Here is a 22911-nt window from a genome sequence, read left to right as displayed (position 1 = left end):
GCCACTAGTGTAGTAGTGAGTTCCGTGTTTTGCTGCCGACAATAAAGTTAGATGTGGAGCCTTAGAATATTACAACTTGAAAACAAAGGGCAATCAATGCCTTCTGGAGGAAAACTTCTCCAAACTAGAATTTTATGTATAGCCAACCATTGTTCAACTAAAGGGCAGAATAATGAAATTCATAGTCGACACTATATGCATTTGCCTTACATGCTCACAATCTCAAGAAGGCACTTCTAGGTTATGCTTTTAAATAATTTTTTTTCTAAGACAGACAGAAGATCCAGTAGAGAAGTGGGATGAGAGGACAATGGTGAAGAGAGATATGGAACGATGGCTGTTTCACAGAAGTGGAGGCCAGCCAGGCCAGAGTCGACCTGAGACTTAAAGGGCTGGCATCCCCACCACCTCTGTGCTGTTACCCATTTCATGCACCATGTGCACAGTGGACCAGACCTTGGCTTGTCCCGACCGTGGACTGAGGAAGGTGCAGCACTCTGTGATACCTTGCAGCCTGCATTACCCGAGGACTCAGATTCCACTCATGGAAACTCTGCTTTGGTGTGTTCCTGAGAGCTGGAAGGAGGCTTAGTGATCTTAAAAGCAAAAATTCTGAGCAGGCCTTTCCTTCTGGTATCCTGTCTTGCACTTGACAGAACAGCTCTACCAGGTACCAGGACTCTGTCACTAATTTCCCCAGGGACCACTCACAACTCTGCCACTGCTTTCTTCAGATTTAGGGACCTGAAACCAGAGCCTCGCTGTTTAACTTAGCTTTTTCCTAGAGAGCATTTTCTTATCGTGGTAATGTTGCCCTTTATTCAGCTAGATTTTTGCTTGCTACTGCTCTGTCTACACACACACACACACACACCCTCACAAGCTTCAAAAACTTCATGAAAAATTCCATTATCTTTTTATTTCATTTTACCACAATATGAGTGTGTCAGCAACCTGTTTATGTATTGCTGCAACTGTTTTTGAATTAATTTATGGCAAAATTTTACTTGTATGCGATATTAATGAAGTTGTTTGATAATTTCCGCATTCTGTTGCATCACTGTTCTGTAGAATGGGCACAATATTAATCTCTTCTAGTCTGTTGGCCAGGGAGCTTCTAAATTTCTTGGCATAGATGAGTGCTTCCAGCATTGCATTAAGTTGTTGGAACATTTCCTGGAATCTTAGTTTTGCTAATACCTTCAGTGCAGCTTGGACTTTTTCTTCCAGTGCCCTCAGTTCTTGATCATACATTGCCTCATGAAATGTTTGAATGGTGTCCAATTATTTTTGTTACAGTGGCTCTATGTATTTCTTCCATCATCTGATACTTCACTTATCATTCAATCTTTTGCCCATGAAATCCTTCAATATTTCAACTTGAGGCTTGACTTTTCAGTTCTTTCAGCTTGAGATACGCTGAGTGTGGAGTGTATCCTCCTTTTTAGCTTTCTAATTGTAGGTCTTTGCACATTTCATTATGTTTTGGTTTGTCATCTTGAACTGCCCTGTTTGGCTCTTCTGCATCAATTCTTACGTATGCTGTAGCTACTCTGCACTCAAGAGCGAGTTTCAGAGTCTCTCCTGACATCCACTTGGAGCTTTTCTTTCTGTCCTGTTCTTTAAATTACCCTGCGTTTTCTTCAGATATGAAGTTCTTGATATAATCCCGTAACCCGTCTGTGGTCATTAGTGTACAGTGCCTCAAATCTGTCCTTCAGATGGTCTTTAAATTCAGTTAGGATATATTCAAGATCATTATTTTGGCTCTCGTGGACTTGTTTTAATTTTCTTCAGCTTCAAATTGAACGTGCATATAAGCGATTGTTGGTCTGTTCCGTGATCAGCCCCTAGATTGGTTTTGACTGATGATAGTAAAGCTTCTCCATCTTCTCTTCTCACAGATGTAGTCAATTTTCTTCCTGTTTATTCCATCTAGTTATGTCCGCATATACAGGCGCCATGGTGGCACAATGAGTTATGTGTTGGCTGCTACCAGTGAGGTTAGCAGTTCAAATTCACCAGCTGCTTTATGGGAGCAAGATGAGGCTTTCTACTCCCACAAATAGTTACAGTCTGAGAAAACACAGGGCAGTTTTACCTTGTCCTATGGGGTCACTATGGGTAGAACTGGCTTGATGGCAATGAGTTTGTTTTCAGGTCCACATGTATCATCACAGTTTAGTTGTTGAAAGGTGTTTGCAAAGAAGAAGTAGTTAGTCTTGCACAATTTTATTATACGATTTCCAGCTTCCTTTCTATAGCCAAGGCCAAATTTTCCAGATACTGTGACTAAAGATTTATAGTCTTGGAAGTAAAATGGAGCAGTTCTACCTTGTTATGAGTTACAATCTACTGGGTAGCAGTAGTGGTGGGCTCCTTCCCCTTCGTTTCCAGGTTTCCCATTCCAATTGCTTGTAGCTATTAATGAATCTTGATAGCATGTTTGATCAGTTTCGGACTCAAGAAGCTGGTAGAGTTTTTCGATTTCTTGATCAATGACTTTAGGGATTGGTGCATAAATTTGAATAATAGTTGTATGACCTGGTCTTCCTGGGAGGTATATCACTATTATCACAGACAGGATTATACTACAAAATAAGAGCTTGAAATAAAAAAGTCAGGAAGTTCTTTTTGATGATGTGTGTGACACCATTCCTCTTGAACTTGTCATTCCCGGCAGAGTAAATCATAAACTTGTCTGATTCAAAATGGCCAATACTGATCCATTTTAGGTCACTGATATCTAGGATATTGCTTTTCATGTGTTCCATTTCAGTTTTGATGATTACCAATTTCCCTAGATTGATATTTCACGCATTCCACATTCTGATCATTCCTGGGTGCTTACAGATGTTCTTTCTCATTTTGAATCATGCTCTGTGCCCCAGCGAAAGTCCTCAATGGTTTGTTCTCTGTTATGAAGGTCAACTCTACTTTGAGGAGGCAGCTTGTCCCCATTTGTATTTTAAGAGCCACTATTTTAGACAATTTAAAAAAAGTTTCATTAGCAATTCATCACATCATACAATTCAATAATTCAATCACATCAAGAAGAGTTTTACAATCATCACCCCATTCAATTAGAGAATATTTTCTTCTTCCTTGTACTCATTGTTACTCATGTAGTTATTATTTTCTAATGTGTCAAAAATATATACAACAAAACATTGTCCGATTCCACAACTTCTGCACGTGTCAGTGCCATTGAGTATACTCTTTGTATTGTACAACCATTATTGATATTATTTTGCAAGTGATTCCACCACTATTAACAGAAACTCAGTTCTCAAAAAAAAAAAAAGAACTTTTCCTCTTTCACTCATGGTAACCGTTAGTCAAGTTTTGTTTGTTTCTTTTTAAAGATAGTTTTCTTGATAAGGTATTCACATATCATATACTTACATAGTTAAATTGCTTTTAAAAAGAGTTGTATAGACATCATTACAATATGTTCTAATGTTCCTAACCCCCTCCCAGATTCATTATTTGCTCCCCAACCTCCTCAACCTCCCCAGCCCACCCCACCCTCCATTATCCTTGATGAACCCCTTCATCAGTTATTGTTTCTATGAATCAACTCCTTCTGTACTTCACAAAGTGGGGAACCAAATGGATATAAAAAACAAAACCAAAACAAAATGGCAAGAAAAATGTAATAATAATAATATAAAGAAAAAAATACAATGGAAGAGTAAGAAAGAAAAGACCACCATCAATATTTCAAAAGCCAGAGAAGATTTCTGTCATGGAACAAATGAGAAATACTTGAGCCTAGACCAAATTCAGGTTGTGTCAAGAGGGAGTTAAGTCAACTAACCAATTATCATAGTAATACGATGGTTCTATCCACCATAATCAATTTTACAAAGATCTTTGTCTGATAATAAAGCTGTTCAAGTCCCTTGCCTGTGGCTACAGGGGATCTGCCAGAGGCTTAGTCTGACTAGGTAGTCTGCAGATGGGTTTTGGGCTCCCACTGTCCTCCATAGCCTTCTACAAATTGGGTGTTCACGATTTAAGCTCTGATACTTTTCTCTTTGTCATATTTGGATTTTGTAATTGTCATCTTTGGATCACATAGGTTGGTGTGCTTGTTCCATGTAGATTAGTTGATGCCTCACTTAGATGACTGCTTGTTTGAATACACGCCTTTAAGACCCTAGACACTATTCTAATGGATAGCCAGACACCATCTGCTTTCTTCACCACATTTTGCTGTAGCACCCTTATCTTCAGCGATCATTACGTGAAGGCAAGTATCGAGCAGGGCCATGTTATAAGAATGAACTCTTCTTGGATTAGGGCTAGAGTTAAGTGGGAACCCCGAATTCATCTGCTTGTTCCTGGGTTATGAACGACTCTGGTTTATTTTGGTGGTCATATTATGATAAAAGCAAAAATCTACAAGATCAACCACCACAAAACAAACAAACCAAAAACAGAAAAACAAAAGAAAATTAAAAAATGATTTTCAATGGCTAATTCCTTGGAAGTGGGCAACCTATTCATTTTTTCTAGTCCATTCTTAATCTGAAAACCTTTCTGAAGCTTGTTCACTATGGGTGAACCTACTGGTTGGTAACTGAAATACCATGGCTGGTAAGTGAAACACATAATCTAGAAAGTACAACAAACTGACAGGTGAGTGAATGTCGAGAGAACACTAAGATACCCATTTTTTCGCTTATTATGTGCATTCTATATATGTTTTAACATTTCTAATTAAGAAAATCTAAAGAGACTTAAACATTGTGAAAATTACCTTCATGTCTTTTCTTAGAATCTTGATTTTGCAGTTTACTGATATAGTGCAGAATTTCACTGTTTAATTCAGTTGATTTTTCCTTATGAGCAATGCTTACGGTTGTCTTTTTACTCTATTGAAAAATCATCACAGACACATCATTTTTGTTTAGATAGCTTAAAATTGTGTTTCATTCTATTGAATACAAATACTTTTAATACAGAAGAAGTGACTTGCTTACTTTATTTTGTGAAAAATGAAATAAAACCTACTGCTGTTGAGTCTGTTCTGACTCCAAGCAACCCAGTGCGACAGAGCAGAACTATACCCCCTCTGGTTCAAGGCGATCCATTTTTAGGGATGAAGATCGACACATCTTTTTCCCTCAGAGGGGTGAGTGCATCTGAATTGCCACCCTTTCAGTTAGTAGCCCAATGCTTAACCTACTGTACTACCAGGGCACTTTTAATTTTTGCAAAACCCAAAACCCCAAATTCATTGCGAACCCATAGTGATCCTGTAGGACAGGTTAGAACCGCCCCTGTGAGTTCCTGAGACTGTAACTCTTTATGGGTGTCAAAAGCCCCGTCTCTTGTGGAACAGCTGCTGGTTTCAAACAGCTGAACCACTATGCCACCGGGGCTCCTCTTCTTTCTGTAAAAACATGTTTAATTAGACACTGCAAGATTTCACATTTGCTGTACCTTAGTTGTCAATAAGGGGACGTCCGATTTTTGAGTTTCCTGGTGTTTCATACTTGTAAATGGAAAACTTTTCCTGTCTGCTTGTACTGATTTTGTTGAAGAAACTACAGAACAGGTAGATTATATGTAAGAAATCTGTGATACATTCGAAAGCAAGATTCATTTTAAACAAATAATATTGAAGTATGCATCATACTAATAAAGCATATCAGATATTTCCTAAAATTTTTCCACATATAGGCATAACATATGCTAGTCCCCCCGCCCCCCCACCATTTCTCTCCCTTGTGTTATTTGGGCCTGTCAGAGTGGTGTAACAGAACAAAATGGTAGGGTGAGAGCATTGCTGCTGACAGTATTGGAGTGTCCCTGCCTGCATCAAGCATTCGCCATGCAGACATGCAACGGCAAAAAGTCAACCCGCTATGGTGGTCTGTGTCAGGGGTCTCAATGATTAATGCTAAAGTGTATGGCCATTAATCGCAACGTTACTTCCTTTGATAGATTCTTTCCTTTAAACTACCCATGACTGATTTTATGCTCATCTCTGGTGACTGTTATTCTGCTGCCTTTGGAAGTAAGCATGTCATTACTTCTCCTACCAAAACTGAGCTGAGTACAGTCATGTTCTACATAATGATGGCACTGCATCCAGCCACGACATAGTTTATTATATTAAAAAATTTCGGGCTTCCTTTCTCCCTTCCCGGCCATCTTGGCGGCTGCTCTTGGTTGGGGGCCGACCCGCACCTAAGACAGGAAGATGGTGGCCGCAAAGAAGACGAAAAAGTCGCTGGAGTCCATCAACTCGAGGCTCCAACTCGTTATGAAAAGTGGGAAGTACGTGCTGGGCTACAAACAGACGCTGAAGATGATCAGGCAAGGCAAAGCCAAACTGGTCATCCTGGCCAACAACTGCCCGGCCTTGAGGAAATCAGAAATCGAGTACTACGCCATGTTGGCCAAAACCGGTGTCCATCACTACAGTGGCCACAACATCGAGTTGGGCACGGCGTGCGGCAAGTACTACAGGGTGTGCACGCTGGCCATCATCGACCCTGGTGATTCTGATATCATTAGAAGCATGCCAGAACAGACTGGTGAAAAATAAATCCTGCAATATTTTTCTTTAATAAAACTGGCGAGCGCTTGTTTTAAAACCCCCCCAAAAATTTTTTTCGCTACATACAATGATTCATAGTACCAAACAGATGCCACTTTGTCATGCACATCAAAACAGCATCATCATTACTGTAGTATTATATTAAAGATGTTTTGGTGTTTCTGAAAGAAATTAATGTTTTTATGCAGAGAAAGGTATGTATATATTATACTAGGACAAACATTTGACTGGCATTAGGTATGTATAATGCTTAACTTTTCCGATTTATGTATAAATTTGACTAAAGACAGATTTAGGAAAAGAACTCCTCTATAATCTGAGGACTGCCTATATACATGAAGGGATTCAAAAAGTTTATTGGAAAATGAAAAGACAATGGAATTTTTCACCAATTTTTGAAGCCCCTTTGGAATGTGGTGTTTGCACAAGGCCCAAATCACATAACGTCTTCACAGGATGTATCATGGGCATTAAGTGACACATGATGGTATTCTATCTCTATTGTGCCTCTTTTCAGGAGAACTTTATGCTGAGTGTGATAGGTAGGCTTATTGTGCCAATCTGGCCAATAGGAACATGTGGGATTAATAAGGTTACAGATTTGACTGGAGGGCAAAGAGATAAATGGTTCAGCAAGCCCCACCTGTCTCTTTTGCTCTCTGGTGATCAGACCAGTGTGTGGCTGTCTTAACAAGTTCTCTTCCTCAACTTGTGAGCTACACTACCTGTGGGACACCTAATCCGTGGACTAGAGCTTGATGTTCCTTTGAGACTTGCTTCATCATACCACTGGTGTATACATCATTTGAGTTAGGGCCTATCAGATCCTGTTATCTGGCTGACTGTTGGTGACCCACCCTGCTGTTTGCTGCCTGTGGCAGAACTGTCTGCATTGCCCTTAGGAAGACTCAGCGTCCTTGACCTTGGACTCAGCAGCCCTCATGAATTGAAGGACTTCTAGTATATTAACTGTTTCACGGAAGTAAGTTGAACTGAGCCCTCTGTACTTTTGTGTGGACTAATTAGCTGTTCTATTCCTTTGTGATGTATCTATCTATCTATCTATCTATCTATCTATCTATCTATCTATCCATCCATCCATCCATCCATCCATCTATCTATCTACACACACACACAATATCATAAGTGTCTTGGTTTTGTTTCTCTAGAGAACCCTGTCTAACATACTGGGAGATATTTTTGGGTGGGTGGTGGCGGGGCAGGAAATGGAGTATGTACTGCTTTGAAGGAAAAAGTGCTACTTAGTAATACCAAGGTATAAACTAGTGATATTAGCAACACCATAGATTAATTTCAAAAACATGCAAACCAAAGAATCCAAATACAAAGAGTGCTTGCTGTATGATTCTGCTTCTATAAAATTCTAGACACCAGGGGCTTAGATAGAAAGCAAATGTTTTGAGAATGATGTGGGCAATGAATGTACAAATGTGCTTTACACAATTGATGTATGGCTTGTGATAAGAGTTGTATGAGTCCCTAATAAAATGATTTAAAAAATCTAGACAGAAGAGAAATTACTGTTTGTCCTGGGCCAAGGATGGCGGGCTGCTGACTATAAAGGGGCATGAAGCTTCCTGAGAGATGGAAATGTTCTGAATCTTGATTAGGGTGGTGGTACATGGGTGTACATATTTAGCATAAAACCAATGCAGTATATACTCCAAATGGATGGATGTTACTTATGCAAATTAGACAGAACATTTAACATTTGGTGAACACTTTGCTTCAGGCTGAAAAATTATCCTCTAATTCACCTGAAGTACAGCCACCAGTGATTGAGCAGAATGGGAAGAGAGGAAAGCACTTCAATTATTTTCTAGTTATTGCAACCATAGAAAGGTAAGTAAAGAAGTATTGTTACAAGATCATGCTGCTGCTGCTGCTGTTTTTGTTAGGTTCCATCGATTTGGTTCTGACTCATAGTGACCCTATGTACAACAGAATGTAACACTGCCTGGTCTTCGGCCATCTTCACAATTGTTTGCTGGGGTTCCTTGTGCAGCAGACTTACCTAATGCGATGCTTCCTTTGATTTCTTGACTGCTGCTTCCATGAGTAATGATTGTAGATCCAAGCAAGATGAAATCCTTGACAAGTTCAACCTTTTCTCCACTTATCATGATGTTAACTATTGTTCCAGTTGTGAGGATTTGGGTATTCTTTACATTGAGTTGTAATCCATCCTGACGACTGCAATCCTTGATCATCATCAGTAAATACTTCAAACCCTCCTCATTTTCAGCATGCAAGGTTGTGTCATCTGCTTATTGCAGGTTGTTAATAAGCCTTCTTCCCCTCCTGATGTCACGTTCTGTTGTCATGTAGGCCAGTTTCTCTGATGATTTTCTCAGTATACTGACTGAATAAGTATTGTGAGAGGATACAACCCTGAAGCACACCTTTTCTTATTTTAAACCATGCAGTCTTCCCCTGTTCTGTTCACACATCTGCCTCTTGATCCAAGTACAAGTTCTACATGGGCACAATGACACAAAACAAAGCAACTCACCACTATCAAGTCAATGCGGACTCAGTGACCCTACAGGACACAGTAGAGCTTCCCCTGTGACTATAACATTTTACAGAAGTAGATAGCCCCTTCTTTCTCCCAATGGGAACTTTGGTGGTTTTGAATTGCTAATCTTTCGATTAGCAGTCCAACATGTAACTACCATGTCACTGGGACGCCTTAAGCACAACGGAGTATTTTGTAAATCCCATTCTTTCAAGACTAACCAGTTTGTTAGGATCCACACAGATAGCCTTTGCATAGTCAATAAAACACAAATAAACACCTTAACCTCTGGAAATCCCTGCTGCAATTGTTATTGAATGATAATTAGCAAAATTTTACTTTTATGTAATATCAATGATATTCTTCTATAGTATGCACATTCGGGTCACCTTTCTTTAGACTGGGTGTAAATATGGATCTCTTCCAGTCAGTTGGCTAGGTTAGCTGTCTCCCAAATTTCTTGGCATAGACGTGACTGCTTCCAGTGCTTAATCGGCTTGTTGAAGCTTTCTGTTGGTATTCTGTTGATTCCTGGAACCCTGGTTTTGGCCAATGCCTTCAGTGCAGTGTGTACTTGTTCCATCAGTGCCATTAGTTTTTGATCATATGCTACATCTTGAAGCAAACTTATAGAAACCTTCATTAAACAAAAATATCAAAATGGTAAGCCATTGCTTCTCCACATATACTCCATGAAGATCTGTAAACTTCTGAAGGTGGTGCTTCCATCTCCTTAACCCTTCACCAAAGAATTCTGTGTGCTTTGCTTTGCACCATGTCAAATGGAAGTTTTAGCATTCTTGAAGGATCTCAAATTATGTTACTTTTCAATGTTCAGTTTGGGGAATAAAAATAAGTCTAAAGGAGAGTAGGGCTGTAGGATGGATGGGGCAAGGTCTCTCCTGATGAGATTCTGTAGGACAGCTCTTTCTACCCTCACAGAATGATGGGAAGAAAATGCCTTGCTACAGTTTTCCTGGCTGTTTTCTTATCAGCTTTCAATTTTCTTAAAATTAGTTTTTAATTTTCTTAAAATTTCTTCCTAATAAGTCTCATGTTCATCCTGTGTCCTTTGAGAAAATCTATCAAGACTAACTTCTTGGGTTTTCAAAACATAATCACATAACCTTTTGAAGTCTAAGTCTTTATTTGAACTCACCCAGTAGATTGTCTCAGAATAAAATGTTTTGATTGAATGTCTTTCTGAAGGTCCCCTGATCAGACTAGAACAACTGTATTACTGAGAGAACTTGTTGTCAGCCATTCGCTGGTCAGAGATATGTTTAAACCTGTTTCACCTGGAATAAAACTTTGCATGTATGAACTGAAGCCCTAGTAACAATATATTTTGTGTTACCACTATTACAGTTTCATTATTTGTCTAGAATTGTGAAAATGACTAGTAAAATGCTTTTTAAAAACTATAAAATGTTAAAAACTATTCACTAGCTACTCGGAATGTGACTGAAGAGCTGATTTCTCAGAGTGGAGTCGACCGTGGTGACGTGAGCAGGGAGAAACCCGTGGGAGTGGTCCCTTCAGGATTTTCAGTTGCTAGAAGAACTCACTAGTCTCTTCCAGGAAGTTTGGAAGACAGCTACTTGGTCAACTGACTGGAAGAGATCCATATTTGTACCCATTCCAAAGAAAGGTGACCCTATAATATTACTGTTATTACATGGGATTAAAATTTTGCTGAAGATAATCCAGCAACAGATGCAGCAGTACATTGAGAGAGCAACCAGAGGTTCAGGTTGAATTTGGAAGCTGTGAAAAAAGGGATATCATTGCTGATGTCATGCTGATGATCTTGGCTCAAAGCAGACAATACCCGAAAGGGGTTTACTGGTGTTTTATTGACTATGCTAAGGAATTCTGCTGTGTGGATCATAACACACTATAGATAGTCTTGAAAAGAATAGGACTTACAGATCACTTCATTGTGCTCCTGCAGACCTTGTATGTGGGCCAAGGGGCAGCTGTGTGAATGGAATAAGGGAATACTGCGTAGTTTAAAATGAAGAAAGGTGTGCGACAGCGTTGTATCCCTTCACCATAGGTGATCAATCTGTATACAGAGCAGGTAATCAGAGAACCTGGCTCATGTGAAGAATGTGGCATTGGAGAATCAGGATTGGAGGAAAGCTTTTAACAACCTATGATATGCAGATGACACAACCTTCCTTGATGAAAGTGAGATGGATTTGAAGCACTTGCTGATGAAGATCAAGAATTTCAACCTTCAGTATATATTATGACTCAATGTGAAGAAAAACAAAATGCTCACAAGGGGACCAATAGATCCAGTTTATCACATCATGATAAATGTGGAAAAGATTGATGTTGTCAAGGACTTCGTCTTGCTTGGATTCACAATCATTGGTCATGGAAGCAGCAGACAAGAGACCAAAAGATACATTCTACAGGCCCATTAGGTAAATCTGCTGCACAAGACCACTTTAAAGTATTGAAAAACAAGGATGTTACTTTGAGGACTAAGGTGTGCCTGACCCAAGCCATGGCATTTTCAATCACTTCATATGCATGTGAAAGTTGGACATTGCACAAGGAAGACCAAAGAAGTATCTGTGCATTTAAATTGTGGTGCTAGAGAAGAATATTGAAAGAACCATGGCCTACTAAGAGGACAAACTGATCTGTCTTGGAAGAAGTATAGCCAGTGTTCCTTAGAGGAAAGGATGGCAAAACTTCATCTTACATAAGTTGGACAAGTTGTTAGGAGACCGTAGTCCCAGGAGAAGGGCATCATGCTTGGTTGAGTGGCAGTGAAAAAGAGGAAGGCCCTCAAAGAAATGGATTGATACCATCACTGCAACAATGGGCTAAGCATAGGAACAATTATGAGGATGGCACAAGACCAGGCAGTGTGTCATTCTGTTGTGCATAAGGTTGCTATGGGTTGGAATGGATTTGATGGCACCCAACATCACATTCATTATCCTGACTACATAAATTAGGTAAATATGAGTAGATATTTAAAACTACATTTTGAGGGAAATAATTACAATATACCTTTTGGATAATCATCTTTGTCATGCAAATTTTGAAGTATTCGATTAGTATAGATGTTTTTAATTTCAAGCTCTCGATCTTTCTCCTAAAAAAAAACACCCCACAATATCAAAATTTCTATGAATGCTTTCTTTTAAAAATTAGTTTAATGATGTTAACAGTCTTGGAATAAAAATCTATATATTCTAGCACAGATATAAATAGGTCATGTCATTTTATAGGCAATCTCAGACTTTGAATGTTTAATTTAGGACAACTCTATAGGCCCTTTAATATGATGTAAATTTATTCTCACTTTTAAAGAATTGAAGAAGACCAACCCTACTTGCAACAGATTCTTATCACAGTCACCTTCACTTGCTGCATGAGCAGCTTTTAAATAATGGAAATGCTTTAATCCTTTTTTGGTGTAGGGGTGGGCGGGGGGCACTAAAGTAAGGATAAATACCATATGCATTAATCCAATTTACCTACAAATTCCACTTACAGACATGCTTAGAAATTGTTCTTAATCTGGGGACTGCCTGACATCACGAAGTACTAGGAATGAGGACCATGATTTTGAAAAGATTTGCCTGCTGGCTTCTTCCATTGTATTCTTTAGGGCTCCTTGGTCCTTTGCCATTATGATGGCTTGGTGTGGGTAAAGCTTATAAAAAGGAGGCTGTTAAGCCAAAGCGGGTGAACAAGTAAATGTGGTAAAGAAAGCTGATGATGCCCGGCTATCAAAAGAGATAGTGTCTGGGGCCTTAAAGGCTTGAAGATAAGCAAGCGGCCATTTAGCTCAGAAGCAACGAAGCCCACATGGAAGAACACACCAGCCTGTGTGATCACGTGGTCCCAAAGGGATCAGTTATCAGGCATCAAAGAACAAAAAATCATATAATTGGCCGCACACCTCCATGATACGACCGCCGAGGGCAAACGGGTGCATAAGCAAATGTGGCGAAGAAAGCTGATGGTGCCCAGCTATCAAAAGAGATAGTGTCTGCGGTCTTAAAGGCTTGAAGGTGAACAAGCAGCCATCTAGCTCAGAAGCAACAAAGCCCACATGGAAGAAGCACACCAGCCTGTGCAATCACGAGGTGCCAAAGGGATCAGGTATAAGGCATCATCAAAAAAAAAAAATCTTACCATAGTGAATGAAGGGGGAAGTGAAGAGTAGAGACCCAAAGCCCATTTGTCAGCCACTGGAGATCCCCTCACAGAGGGGTCTAGGGGAGGAGATGAGTCAGTCAGGGTGCGATGTAGCACCGATGAAGAATACAACTTTCCCCCAGCTCCTAAATGCTTCCTCCCCCCAACTACCATGATCCAAATTCTACCTTGCAAGTCTGGATAGAGCAGAGGCTGTACACTGGTGCAGATAGGAGCTGGAGGCACAGGGAATCCAGGGTGGATGATACCTTCAGGACCAGGGGTGTGAGGGGCGATACTAGGAGAGTAGAGGGTAAGTGGGGTGGAAAGGGGGAACCGATTACAAGGATCTACATGTGACCTCCTCCCTGGGAGACAGACAACAGAAAAGGGGTTGAAGGGAGATGCCGGATAGGGCAAGATATGACAAAATAATAATCTATAAATTATCAAGGGCTCATGAGGGAGAGAGGAGCGGGGAGGGGCAGGAAAAAAAAAGACCTGATGTAAAGGGCTTAAGTGGAGAGCAAATGCTTTGAAAATGATGAGGGCAAAGAATGTACAGATGTGCCAATTAATTGATGTATGTATATGTACGGATTGTGGTAAGAGTTGTATGAGTCCCTAATAAAATGTTTTTTTTTTTTTTAAAAAGGAGGCTGTTGTTTAGCTTTACATTCGCTTTTTTAAATTAATTTTTTTTACATTCAATTTTTTGAGCTTTGCAAAACAAAAGTTTTGAAATTCAGACTTGGGAAAAACCAATATGGGTTTATTGCATTTCAATGACCCTTCTTGTTTTGGACTGAAGACGATTGCATTTTTGTGAAAATCATCCTCCAGAGAAGTGGGCCTATGTGAGTTAAGGAAGTCTTCCGACACGTGACTAGAAAGGAAAAGCCAGGACTGTGAGAGTGACACAGGAGGCAATGAGGAAAAGAAAACCAGGTTCTTGTCTCCCTATGCCTTCACAGGGTCAAATCTATAGGCCAAGGAATATTCAGGAGTACATAAACAACTCTGCTATTTGGAGAAGTCCCAGGCACTAGAGTAAAATGATATCACCTTAGAACGAAATGCAATGTCTAGGCCAATGGCAGTAGTTCCCTTTGTGTGCAATGAGTGGGGTGAGCTGAGGAGAACTGAGCGGAAAGCCAGGGAACCTGCTCTGGACTCCTCAAGGTTATGATTCCAGGTGATCCTTTAGCAGAGAATCAGTCTGCCAGGCAGGATCACATGGAGAATGTAACGAAGGTCCCAGAGCATTTGCATCACCAATTGGCAAGGTGGGACCAGCAAGATTTTGAGAAGAGACTACAAACTTCACCAACCTCATTGAGTGCACATCAGACAGGTCCTTCAGAACCTCACTAGTTAAGGCTCAGCAGTAGCACTATGTCTAGAAAGGAATCAAAGTTCGTTTCTCCCACCATCAATAGGACAGGTGAATTTCCCCTTATTCCTAGATGCTAGCTCCTCCAAGAGATGAGGGTGGGTAAAAAACTATGAGACAACCTTTAGCTATTTTTCTCTAGGGGACACCGAGACAAGCTTGCATTGATTTCTCTTTGTTCATTCCTGTGCCCATTCCCTATTCGTGGAATGGAGGATACAAGGAATTGAAAATTCAATCAGAAGACCATTACATATTTCAACACATCTCAACTGTATACTTTTTGTACTCCTTTTGACTATAAATAAGTTTTACTAACAATAGATAAAATAAGATAAAATAATTATTTATAAACTATTAAGGGAGCAGGGGGAAAGGGGAGCGGGAAGGGAGGGGGAGGGGTAAAAAGGAAACTGAACTGATTCCAGGAACCCAAGTGGAAGGTGAATTTTGGGAATGACGAGGGCAACGAATGTATAAGGGTGCTTTGCTCAATTGATGTATGTATGGATTGTGATAAGAGTTGTATGAACCCCAATAAAATATTTATTAATTAAAAATATGAGACTATCAATCTCTTCTAGAATTTAGATTTTTTTTAGATTTTTGCATTAGTGCTAGACTTAGGGTTCGGTTTAGGGCTAGGGTTAGGGTAGTGCTAGACTTAGGGTTTGGGTAAGGTTTAGGATTAGGGTTAGTGCTAGACTTAGGGTTAAGTTTAGGGTTCTAGAATTTAGATTTTTTTTTTTTTAGAACTTAGGTTTCTAGAAGTCTAATGTTATAGTGTGTCAGTCCTTTCTTTTTGTGATACTTCAAAATAGCAATGACGGGAAGAGTTTAGTGTATAAAAAATTAATCAAGTATATTCTGAATATTATTTAAAAAATAAGCATACTGTTGAAAACATTTCAGACAAGAAAGATACTGATGTTCAGAGGAAAGGTTTCAGTTATCTGTGAAATTCAGTGATAACTTTTGATTTGATTTGGGCCTCGCTGGACAAGTATGTGCATCAGCAGCAGATATCTGAAAGGAGGCACTATACACTGAGAAATGCTGGCTGGCACACAGCTGGCACCGGGTGGCTGGGCCAAATTGAAGTGACAGTCCACCTTGGGGCTTGAAACAAAGGTTTAAGTCTGGGTACAAGCGACAAAACTGGACCAAAATGCAAAAAATAGGTTTGGAACACAATCTTGGATATTTTGTGGCTGAGGTCAATCAGAGGAAACAGTAAGAAAGAAATTTGATAGGGTGGGGAGGGAAGGGAAAAATGAAGAGCTGTTGTGATAAAATGATTAAAAATAAACAAATGAGCTGATACTAAGGGCTCAAGTAGAAAGCAAATGTTTTGAGAATGAGTATGGCAACAAATGTACAAATGTGCTGACACAATGGATGGATGGATGGATTATGGTAAGAGTTGTATGAGGCCCCAATAAAATGATTTAAAAATTTATATCCAGGAATATTCAGTGGCATTCTGTGGACTACCCGTAGAAGAGACTTTTCAGAAACTCAGAGGGGAACTGTATTGTCAGATATAAGTAGAAATATGGGCGAGGGGTATGGGATCAAGTAAAGACTAATGATGCCTTCCAAAATTTAGACAGGAAATAGTGTCTTAATGTACACCACCCCTTTGCAGGGGTGAAATTATACCCAGAATGTAAGCTCATTTGGGAATTGTGGAGGCTGACATCTGGCCCCTTCCTTTGGTTTGGTCTCTAGAGCAGGGCCTAACCTTGGTGCTGAATGACTTTGACAATGAGTTCCAAAGTGTAAAAACAGACAGTAATCTTTGGGACCATACTTTCCCATGCTCAAACAATAATGACTAAAATTACTGTGGCAAAATTTATTTTACCAAAAAAATTTCACAGAATATTTCTGTGCTCTTCCAGACTGTGCCCCCTGCATCAAATAGCATGCGGTTCCTTTCTTGAACCCTCTTGTTCAATGGAATGCAGTGGAAGGGAGGTGGTGTGACTACTAAGGCTAGGTCACAAAAGGCAATGTGTTTTTGCCTGGCTCTTTCTCTTGAGACTCTTGCTCTTAAATTCAGCCACCAGGTGATGAGGAGGCCCAGGACTCAGAGAAACCACGTGGAGCAGCCAACAACCAGCAATGGTTTCAGGTGACAGCTGGCTCCAACTGCAGGCATAGGAGTGAGTGAGCTTTAGGTAGCTCCAGCCCCAGCCTGAAGCAGAGAGGAGCACATCCTGCCCAAATTATAGGTTTGTGAACAAAAGTAGTGCCACTGTTTTAAGCCATGCTAAGTTTCAGGGTGATTTGTTATGTATGCATAGTAACTGGAACCATTAGGATCCCAAGATGTGCTTCCCTTTGGATCAATACTAGGGATGAGCATGGGAGCAAAGCATACAGGGAAGCCTAATTTTTCTAGGTGAAGCAGGGCTGCTGGTGTGTGGTGTATGTCCTGAACAAAGAAAGAAACTAAAGGTGATCGGGCCTGGCTCTCAGGACTGGGCTATGGAAAATGAGAGGCAATGGGTTCTTTTATTTGGGTAGCATGTGGAGTACCTCATTTCCCTCCTTATATATTTGTTGCCTCCCTGCTCTTTGCTTTGAGAACTTTCCTCAATATTCCTACATTTCCTTTATCTTGTAGCTCTTCTCTTGAATTTTATGTTTTAGCAATCTTATTTTAATTTGTTTTCTGAGTTTCTCCTTGTTAGAACATAGTATTCTTTATTTATGGATACAATACTTCTAGGGATATTAAACTCTTCTCTTTTTTTCCACCAACAGTTTTATTGGCACATAATTTAAGGCCTGGATTAATAACGTCACCTGATGTAAACTCCTAAGTCCAGCATTAATAGGGAAGTTCAGTTCTCGGGCAGGCAGGCTCCTTCCTGAGTGGGAGGCAGGCTGGCATGAGGTAAATCAGTGGGTCTGTTGACTGAGTGCCTCCAAACTCTAGAATTACAAGGGCATCCATCTGAAATACAAAGGAGTCCTATGTGGCAAAGTGGTTAAGCACTTGCTGCTAACCAGCCACGCCATGGGAAAAGGATGTGACCATCTGCTCTCTTAAAGATTTACAATCTTGTATTGAGGGAGGGTATGAGCAGAGGTCCAAAGTCCATCCACTACCTCGGTGTATTGCAAAATAAATATACATACATAGGCCAATACTTCTATTTTTAAGGATTAATATATGTACATATGGACACACCTATGCTTAGATACAATTGATATATGAATTGTAATAAGCATTGTAAGAGCCCTCAATAAAATGATTTTAAAAAACCTCAAAAAAAAGAGAAAAAAATCAATGTATTAAAAAAGGAATCTATTAAATAATTAAGAAAAAAAAAGGTTTGCAATCTTGTAAACCCCGTGGGCAGTTCTACTAGTCCTGTAGGGTTGGAATGGATTCCCATGACGATGGATTCCACTTGCTGCTTTCCTGTAGGAGAGCGACACACGCCGATAGTCCCACTTGCTACTGCCTCACAAGCGATTCATTCACTCTCCTGGACTACAGACTTTTGGCCTGGTGGTCAGTGCTGGGCCCGCTGATGTGTACAGTGCTGAGGAGGAGGGAGGGACAGATGCCTTGTTCTGCAGGCGGGATGTGAATTCATGCTCTGTCCTCACATTTCTCACTCCTGCCCACTATACCTGTCTACTATTAGAACGACGCCCTTCCACGGCTTCAGCTTTGTGTCATCCACATCAGAAATGCCTCCATGCACGGTCTGTCTTTAATATATCTACCAAATGCCATTTAAAAAATCTTTTACTGATGTTTCGTTCCGGGTTTGTGGAGGTAAGAGAGGTAGTCTATAAGAGTCAACAATTCAGTGTCAGAGTGAATAAAATCTTTCTCAGCCCAAATCATTATGCATATGTAACTGCTGGTTGCATGTGGTTTACAGACCCGATTCTTACGACTGCAGGAGTACGGATGCCCAGGTGTTAGAACAGAGATTCTGATTTCAATGCTATGGGTGTGGCCCGGGCAATGGTGTGTGTTTATTTTATTATTGTGAAAGAAGACAAATATATAACATACTTTTAAACTTAAGGTTTTCTACATGTTCAATTTAGTGACTTCAATGACATGTACCGTGTTATGCAACTGAGGACATGGAATGAGGGCTATGTTTGACCTCCTCTGGCTTTGAAAAAGGAAAGGCCAATTGCCTTCGAGCAGATCAGACACACTTCTACCCTTCTTTTTTGTCCTATTCGGAGACTAATGTCCCTCCCATAACACTCTGCTCTCAACGTTTCTGCTGGGTTTGATAATGCACTACAGTGGCCCCAGAGAACTCATGGTCAATACTCACAATTATGGAGTTAGTAAATAAAGCCAATAGGTTACAAAATGTGAAGGATACAGTTCTTCTGTCTGCAATACCCCTTTCTCAGCCATGTGGGCAAGCAAGTCTCTCCCTCTGGACCTTGGCCTCTGGCCTGCTCAGGCCAGCGTCATCAGTTCTTTTAGCACTGGTAAATGTCCAAAGCACTCTGGAAACCAGTCTCCTGCCTAAAGGTACTCAGGTTTGCTTTTTCTGTGGGCTAGGAAACCTAGCACTCTGTCTCATGGTCTCGATGTGGCTTCTCTGCTCTGTCTCATGGTCTTGGTGTTGCAACCTCAGGGATCTCTGCTGCCTCTAGTTCTTCAAGCTGGGTTCTCGTTTGTTGGTGCCAAAAGTATTGAATAAAGCTTCAATGGTTGCTTTTCTTTCTTGATGGTTGTGGGATTACCTTCTTGCTTCTGAGATGGCTTACATTTATACTCAGAAGAATGGCAAATCCCCTCTCTTAGTGTTTCACACATTCTACTTGCATAGTCTCATCCAGTCATTTCATAGGAGTTACAAAGATATGGATCAACAAAAGAACTCACAGCCCTTGAGTCGATCTGACTCATAGTGACCCTATCGAACAAAGTAGAATTGTGGGTTTCTGAGACTGTAGCTCTTTATGGGTTAGAAAGTTTCATCCTTCTCAGGTGAAAAGGCTGGTAGTTTTGAACTGCTGACCTTGTGGTTATCAACTCAACGTGTAACCCACAAGGCCACGGGGGCTTAGATAGAACCATAAGCAAATACTTTTAATTCACCATAGGAACCATCACCAATATCCGCTGCCAAATTTCCTAGTGTGCTAAAAAGAACTCACTGCTTCTTAAGCAAGATTCCCCTTTCCTCTGCTCTGACACTTCTGGTGACCGCTAACAAACTTAGATCTCTATACATTTGCCTGGTCTAGATATTTAATATAAGGGCTAACATAAGGGTGTCTGACTTATCTTACTCAGCACAATGTTTTAAGGGTTTATTCTTGTCACAGTATGTATAAGACTTCATTTCTCTTTATGGCTGAGTAATATTCCATTGTGTGTATATTAGGATAAGAAAAATATTGCTAAGTTCCAGTTCATGCATACATGGGTTTATTCCAATTAAAATATGTTGAAACATGTCTCAGTCATCAGTGGATGGCTGCAGACAAGATCTCTCAGTAACGGACTTATCTTCGTCTTATTTTGATGTCTTAGGGGGAAAAAGGATAATTATTTTGTCACATGAAAATCAAAACAAACTATTTGAAGTCAAGGTTAATCTAACAAAACTCAATTGTATATTTTTCTAAATCACTGAAGCTTTGCAACAAGTTTTGGGAATGAGGCCTCACATTGAAACAATGTTCTTAGATGTTTAAAGAAAGTGAAGATCTCCATGTTGATCCAAGAGAGGGGAGATTGTCAGCCTTAATGAATAAAGAAAAAAAAATGAAACTGTGACTGAAGGTGTAAGACTATAGAATTACATTCATGCAATAGCTACTGGGATCTTAAATTTTCAACGTTAAATGAACCTTTTGGCCTCAGGAAACTTTTGGCCTGATGGGTACCCAAAGCATTGCTTGAGGTTCAGCTAGTGAAAAGAGCTGATCTTTTCATCAGTTTTTTTAAGCAAGATCAAAGTTATAAAGACGATTTTGTGGACTGAATCATAACCTGGGGCAAATCTTGGATTTACCATTAGGATTCAGAGAGCAAATTCTAATCAAAATAGTGGTTTCTAAGAGGATCTGTTGGCTAGCTAAATTCAAGGCAGAGAGGTTAGCTCAGAAAGTTTTGTTGACTACATTTTGGAATTGAAAAGTTGTAATGTCATTAGATTATCTCAGGTTGATCATGGGGCTTATTATTCAGATGTTTTAAGAAAATTAAATACTATACTGGTGAGAAAAAGATAATAAAAATTGTACTGGAGTTTAAAATTTTTTTTCATTATGAAAATGCACCTATTCTTCAAGTGTAGCAAGGGAATTTTGACGGGAAGTCTTACACCAACCACCCTTACAACCTTGATCTTGCCTCTTCAGACTTTTGCTCCCCCAAAAGTAAAGAAGATTTTGAGGTTACTCAAAACTCAGAAATCACTGTTTAAAAAGAATGCAGTTTGAGTCCCTTGGTGGTGCCAAAAACTGTGTTGACATAGTATAAATCAAAAAGTTACCTGGTCTTCAGGGAAGGGCTAGAGAGATGAAAAGACTACCTTCAGAAATGTGCGTGCCTAGACTGAGGGTACACCCAGGAATCATACCTTCACAGGTTGATATTTCTATTTAATATAGCGTTCTATACTTTAGTAGCAATACTTTTTGGCTTAACCTAATATAAAATAAAGCACTGAGGGAGCAAAATTACAGGAGAGTCTTAGCTGCAACGAAACATCTTGCAGGATTAGTTTCCTTGGTTTGAAGGATTAGGATCATAGCTTGGTCAGACATCTTGGTCAATAGGCACAACATAGGTCATAAAGTTTATGTTCTGTATCTTAGTTTGGTGAGTAGTATTTCTGAGCTTTAAAGCTTACCAGTGGCCATCTAAGATACACCATTAGTCTCTACTCTTCCATAGCAAAAGAGAAGGAAGAAAACCAAAGACTAAGAGGAAAAAACTAATCTACAGGACTAAGAGTCTATGTGAAACATAGCCTGGAAGCTCTAAGAACAGAAGAAATAGATGCCTGGCTACCACTACTGACCATTCTGATCAAGGCCACAGGAGACGGTCCCTTATAAAATTGGAGAAAAATGTGGATAAGAACATCAAATTGTAAAAAAGCCAAACAACAAAATACAAGAAAAACAAACACAACCACCAGCAGCTCACTTACTAGGCTAGTTGACCCTGGACAATTCCCTGAGACTATTTTCCTAGATACTCTTCAAATCTTGAAGTGAAACTAGTCCTCGAGGTTATGTTTTAGCCAGATAACAGATTGGCTCACAAAATAAAGAATATCATCTGTCACAACTGTGTTCCTTCAAAGAAAAATTCTGTATGTGAGCAAACATTGAAAAATTACTTTAAAACAAATACATGAATGTGAGAAGACAGGGAAACTAGACTAATAGAAATGGAACAACCAGAACATATATTAAGAATGTTCATATAGTGAAGATAGTAGCTAATGTCACTGAACATTTTGTGTACATATTATAGAATGGAAACATAAATCCTATGTAAATTTTTCCTGAAAATACAGTAAATATTAAAAATTTCCTATGCCTCATATTTTCACTGTGTTAAACTCATCACCATAGCTTACAACTGTGGTTGCATGTAGGACTCTGGTGAGGAGCTTAAACACAGAGAAACAAAGATTCCTACTTCCATTCTACCCACTCCTCCCTCACCAAATAGATAAATAAATGTATGAGGCATTCAATTTTACCTTAGTTTTTTCTTTTTAAAAAAAATCATTTTATTGGGGGCTCGTACAACTCTTATCACAATGCAAACATCTCTATCCATTGTGTCAAGCACATTTGCACATTTGTTGCCACCATCATTCTCAAATACCTTTAAGTATTTTAAGGTAAAACATTTCAGTTATAATATTTTAATGTCATGAGTTAATTTTTAAATTTAAAAACGTTTGAGTTACATTTAAGTGAGGAAAAAATGTAGTAAGATTGCTTTATGTGATGAAATGAAAATAAGATGTGTTATTTGTAGAGCCTTTAGGAGATACACGTGGGGGAAAAGTCGTTTCCTTTCAAGTAGAAGTTAATTTATTTGGAACACAAAAGGCTTTACTAATAGAAGAGAAAGTTAATTTTGTAACTACACTATACATTCACTTTGCTCTTTAATACATTTATGTGGTAGTTACATAATCTGCTATCAATTTGAAAATTAAGAGTGAAGGGGTGAAGTCTAGTCTGTCAATCTGGTCA

The 22911-nt window shown here is 39.5% G+C and overlaps 2 protein-coding genes across 2 annotated transcripts in view; one reads left to right on the top strand and one right to left on the bottom strand.

Moving 5' to 3' along the window:
* The window catches only part of LCA5L (lebercilin LCA5 like), a 64571-nt gene that overhangs the window by 2825 nt on the left and 38835 nt on the right, over positions 1-22911 (bottom strand). Inside the window, exons 7-9 of the mRNA XM_075542278.1 lie at positions 12147-12231; positions 5452-5555; positions 4766-4880 (exon numbers count right to left, since the gene is read on the bottom strand). Of these exons, the coding sequence (XP_075398393.1) occupies positions 4766-4880; positions 5452-5555; positions 12147-12231 (304 nt within the window). The remainder of the gene's footprint in view (positions 1-4765; positions 4881-5451; positions 5556-12146; positions 12232-22911) is intronic.
* LOC142441330 (large ribosomal subunit protein eL30) lies at positions 6147-6611 on the top strand. Its single transcript, XM_075543361.1, has one exon. The coding sequence runs from the start codon at positions 6215-6217 to the stop codon at positions 6560-6562; it is 348 nt and encodes a 115-aa protein (XP_075399476.1). The 5' UTR covers positions 6147-6214; the 3' UTR covers positions 6563-6611.

This window comes from Tenrec ecaudatus, chromosome 2 (assembly GCF_050624435.1).
Source record: "Tenrec ecaudatus isolate mTenEca1 chromosome 2, mTenEca1.hap1, whole genome shotgun sequence".
NCBI classification, from domain to species: Eukaryota; Metazoa; Chordata; class Mammalia; order Afrosoricida; family Tenrecidae; genus Tenrec; species Tenrec ecaudatus.
This window is presented reverse-complemented; position numbering and strand designations above follow the sequence as displayed.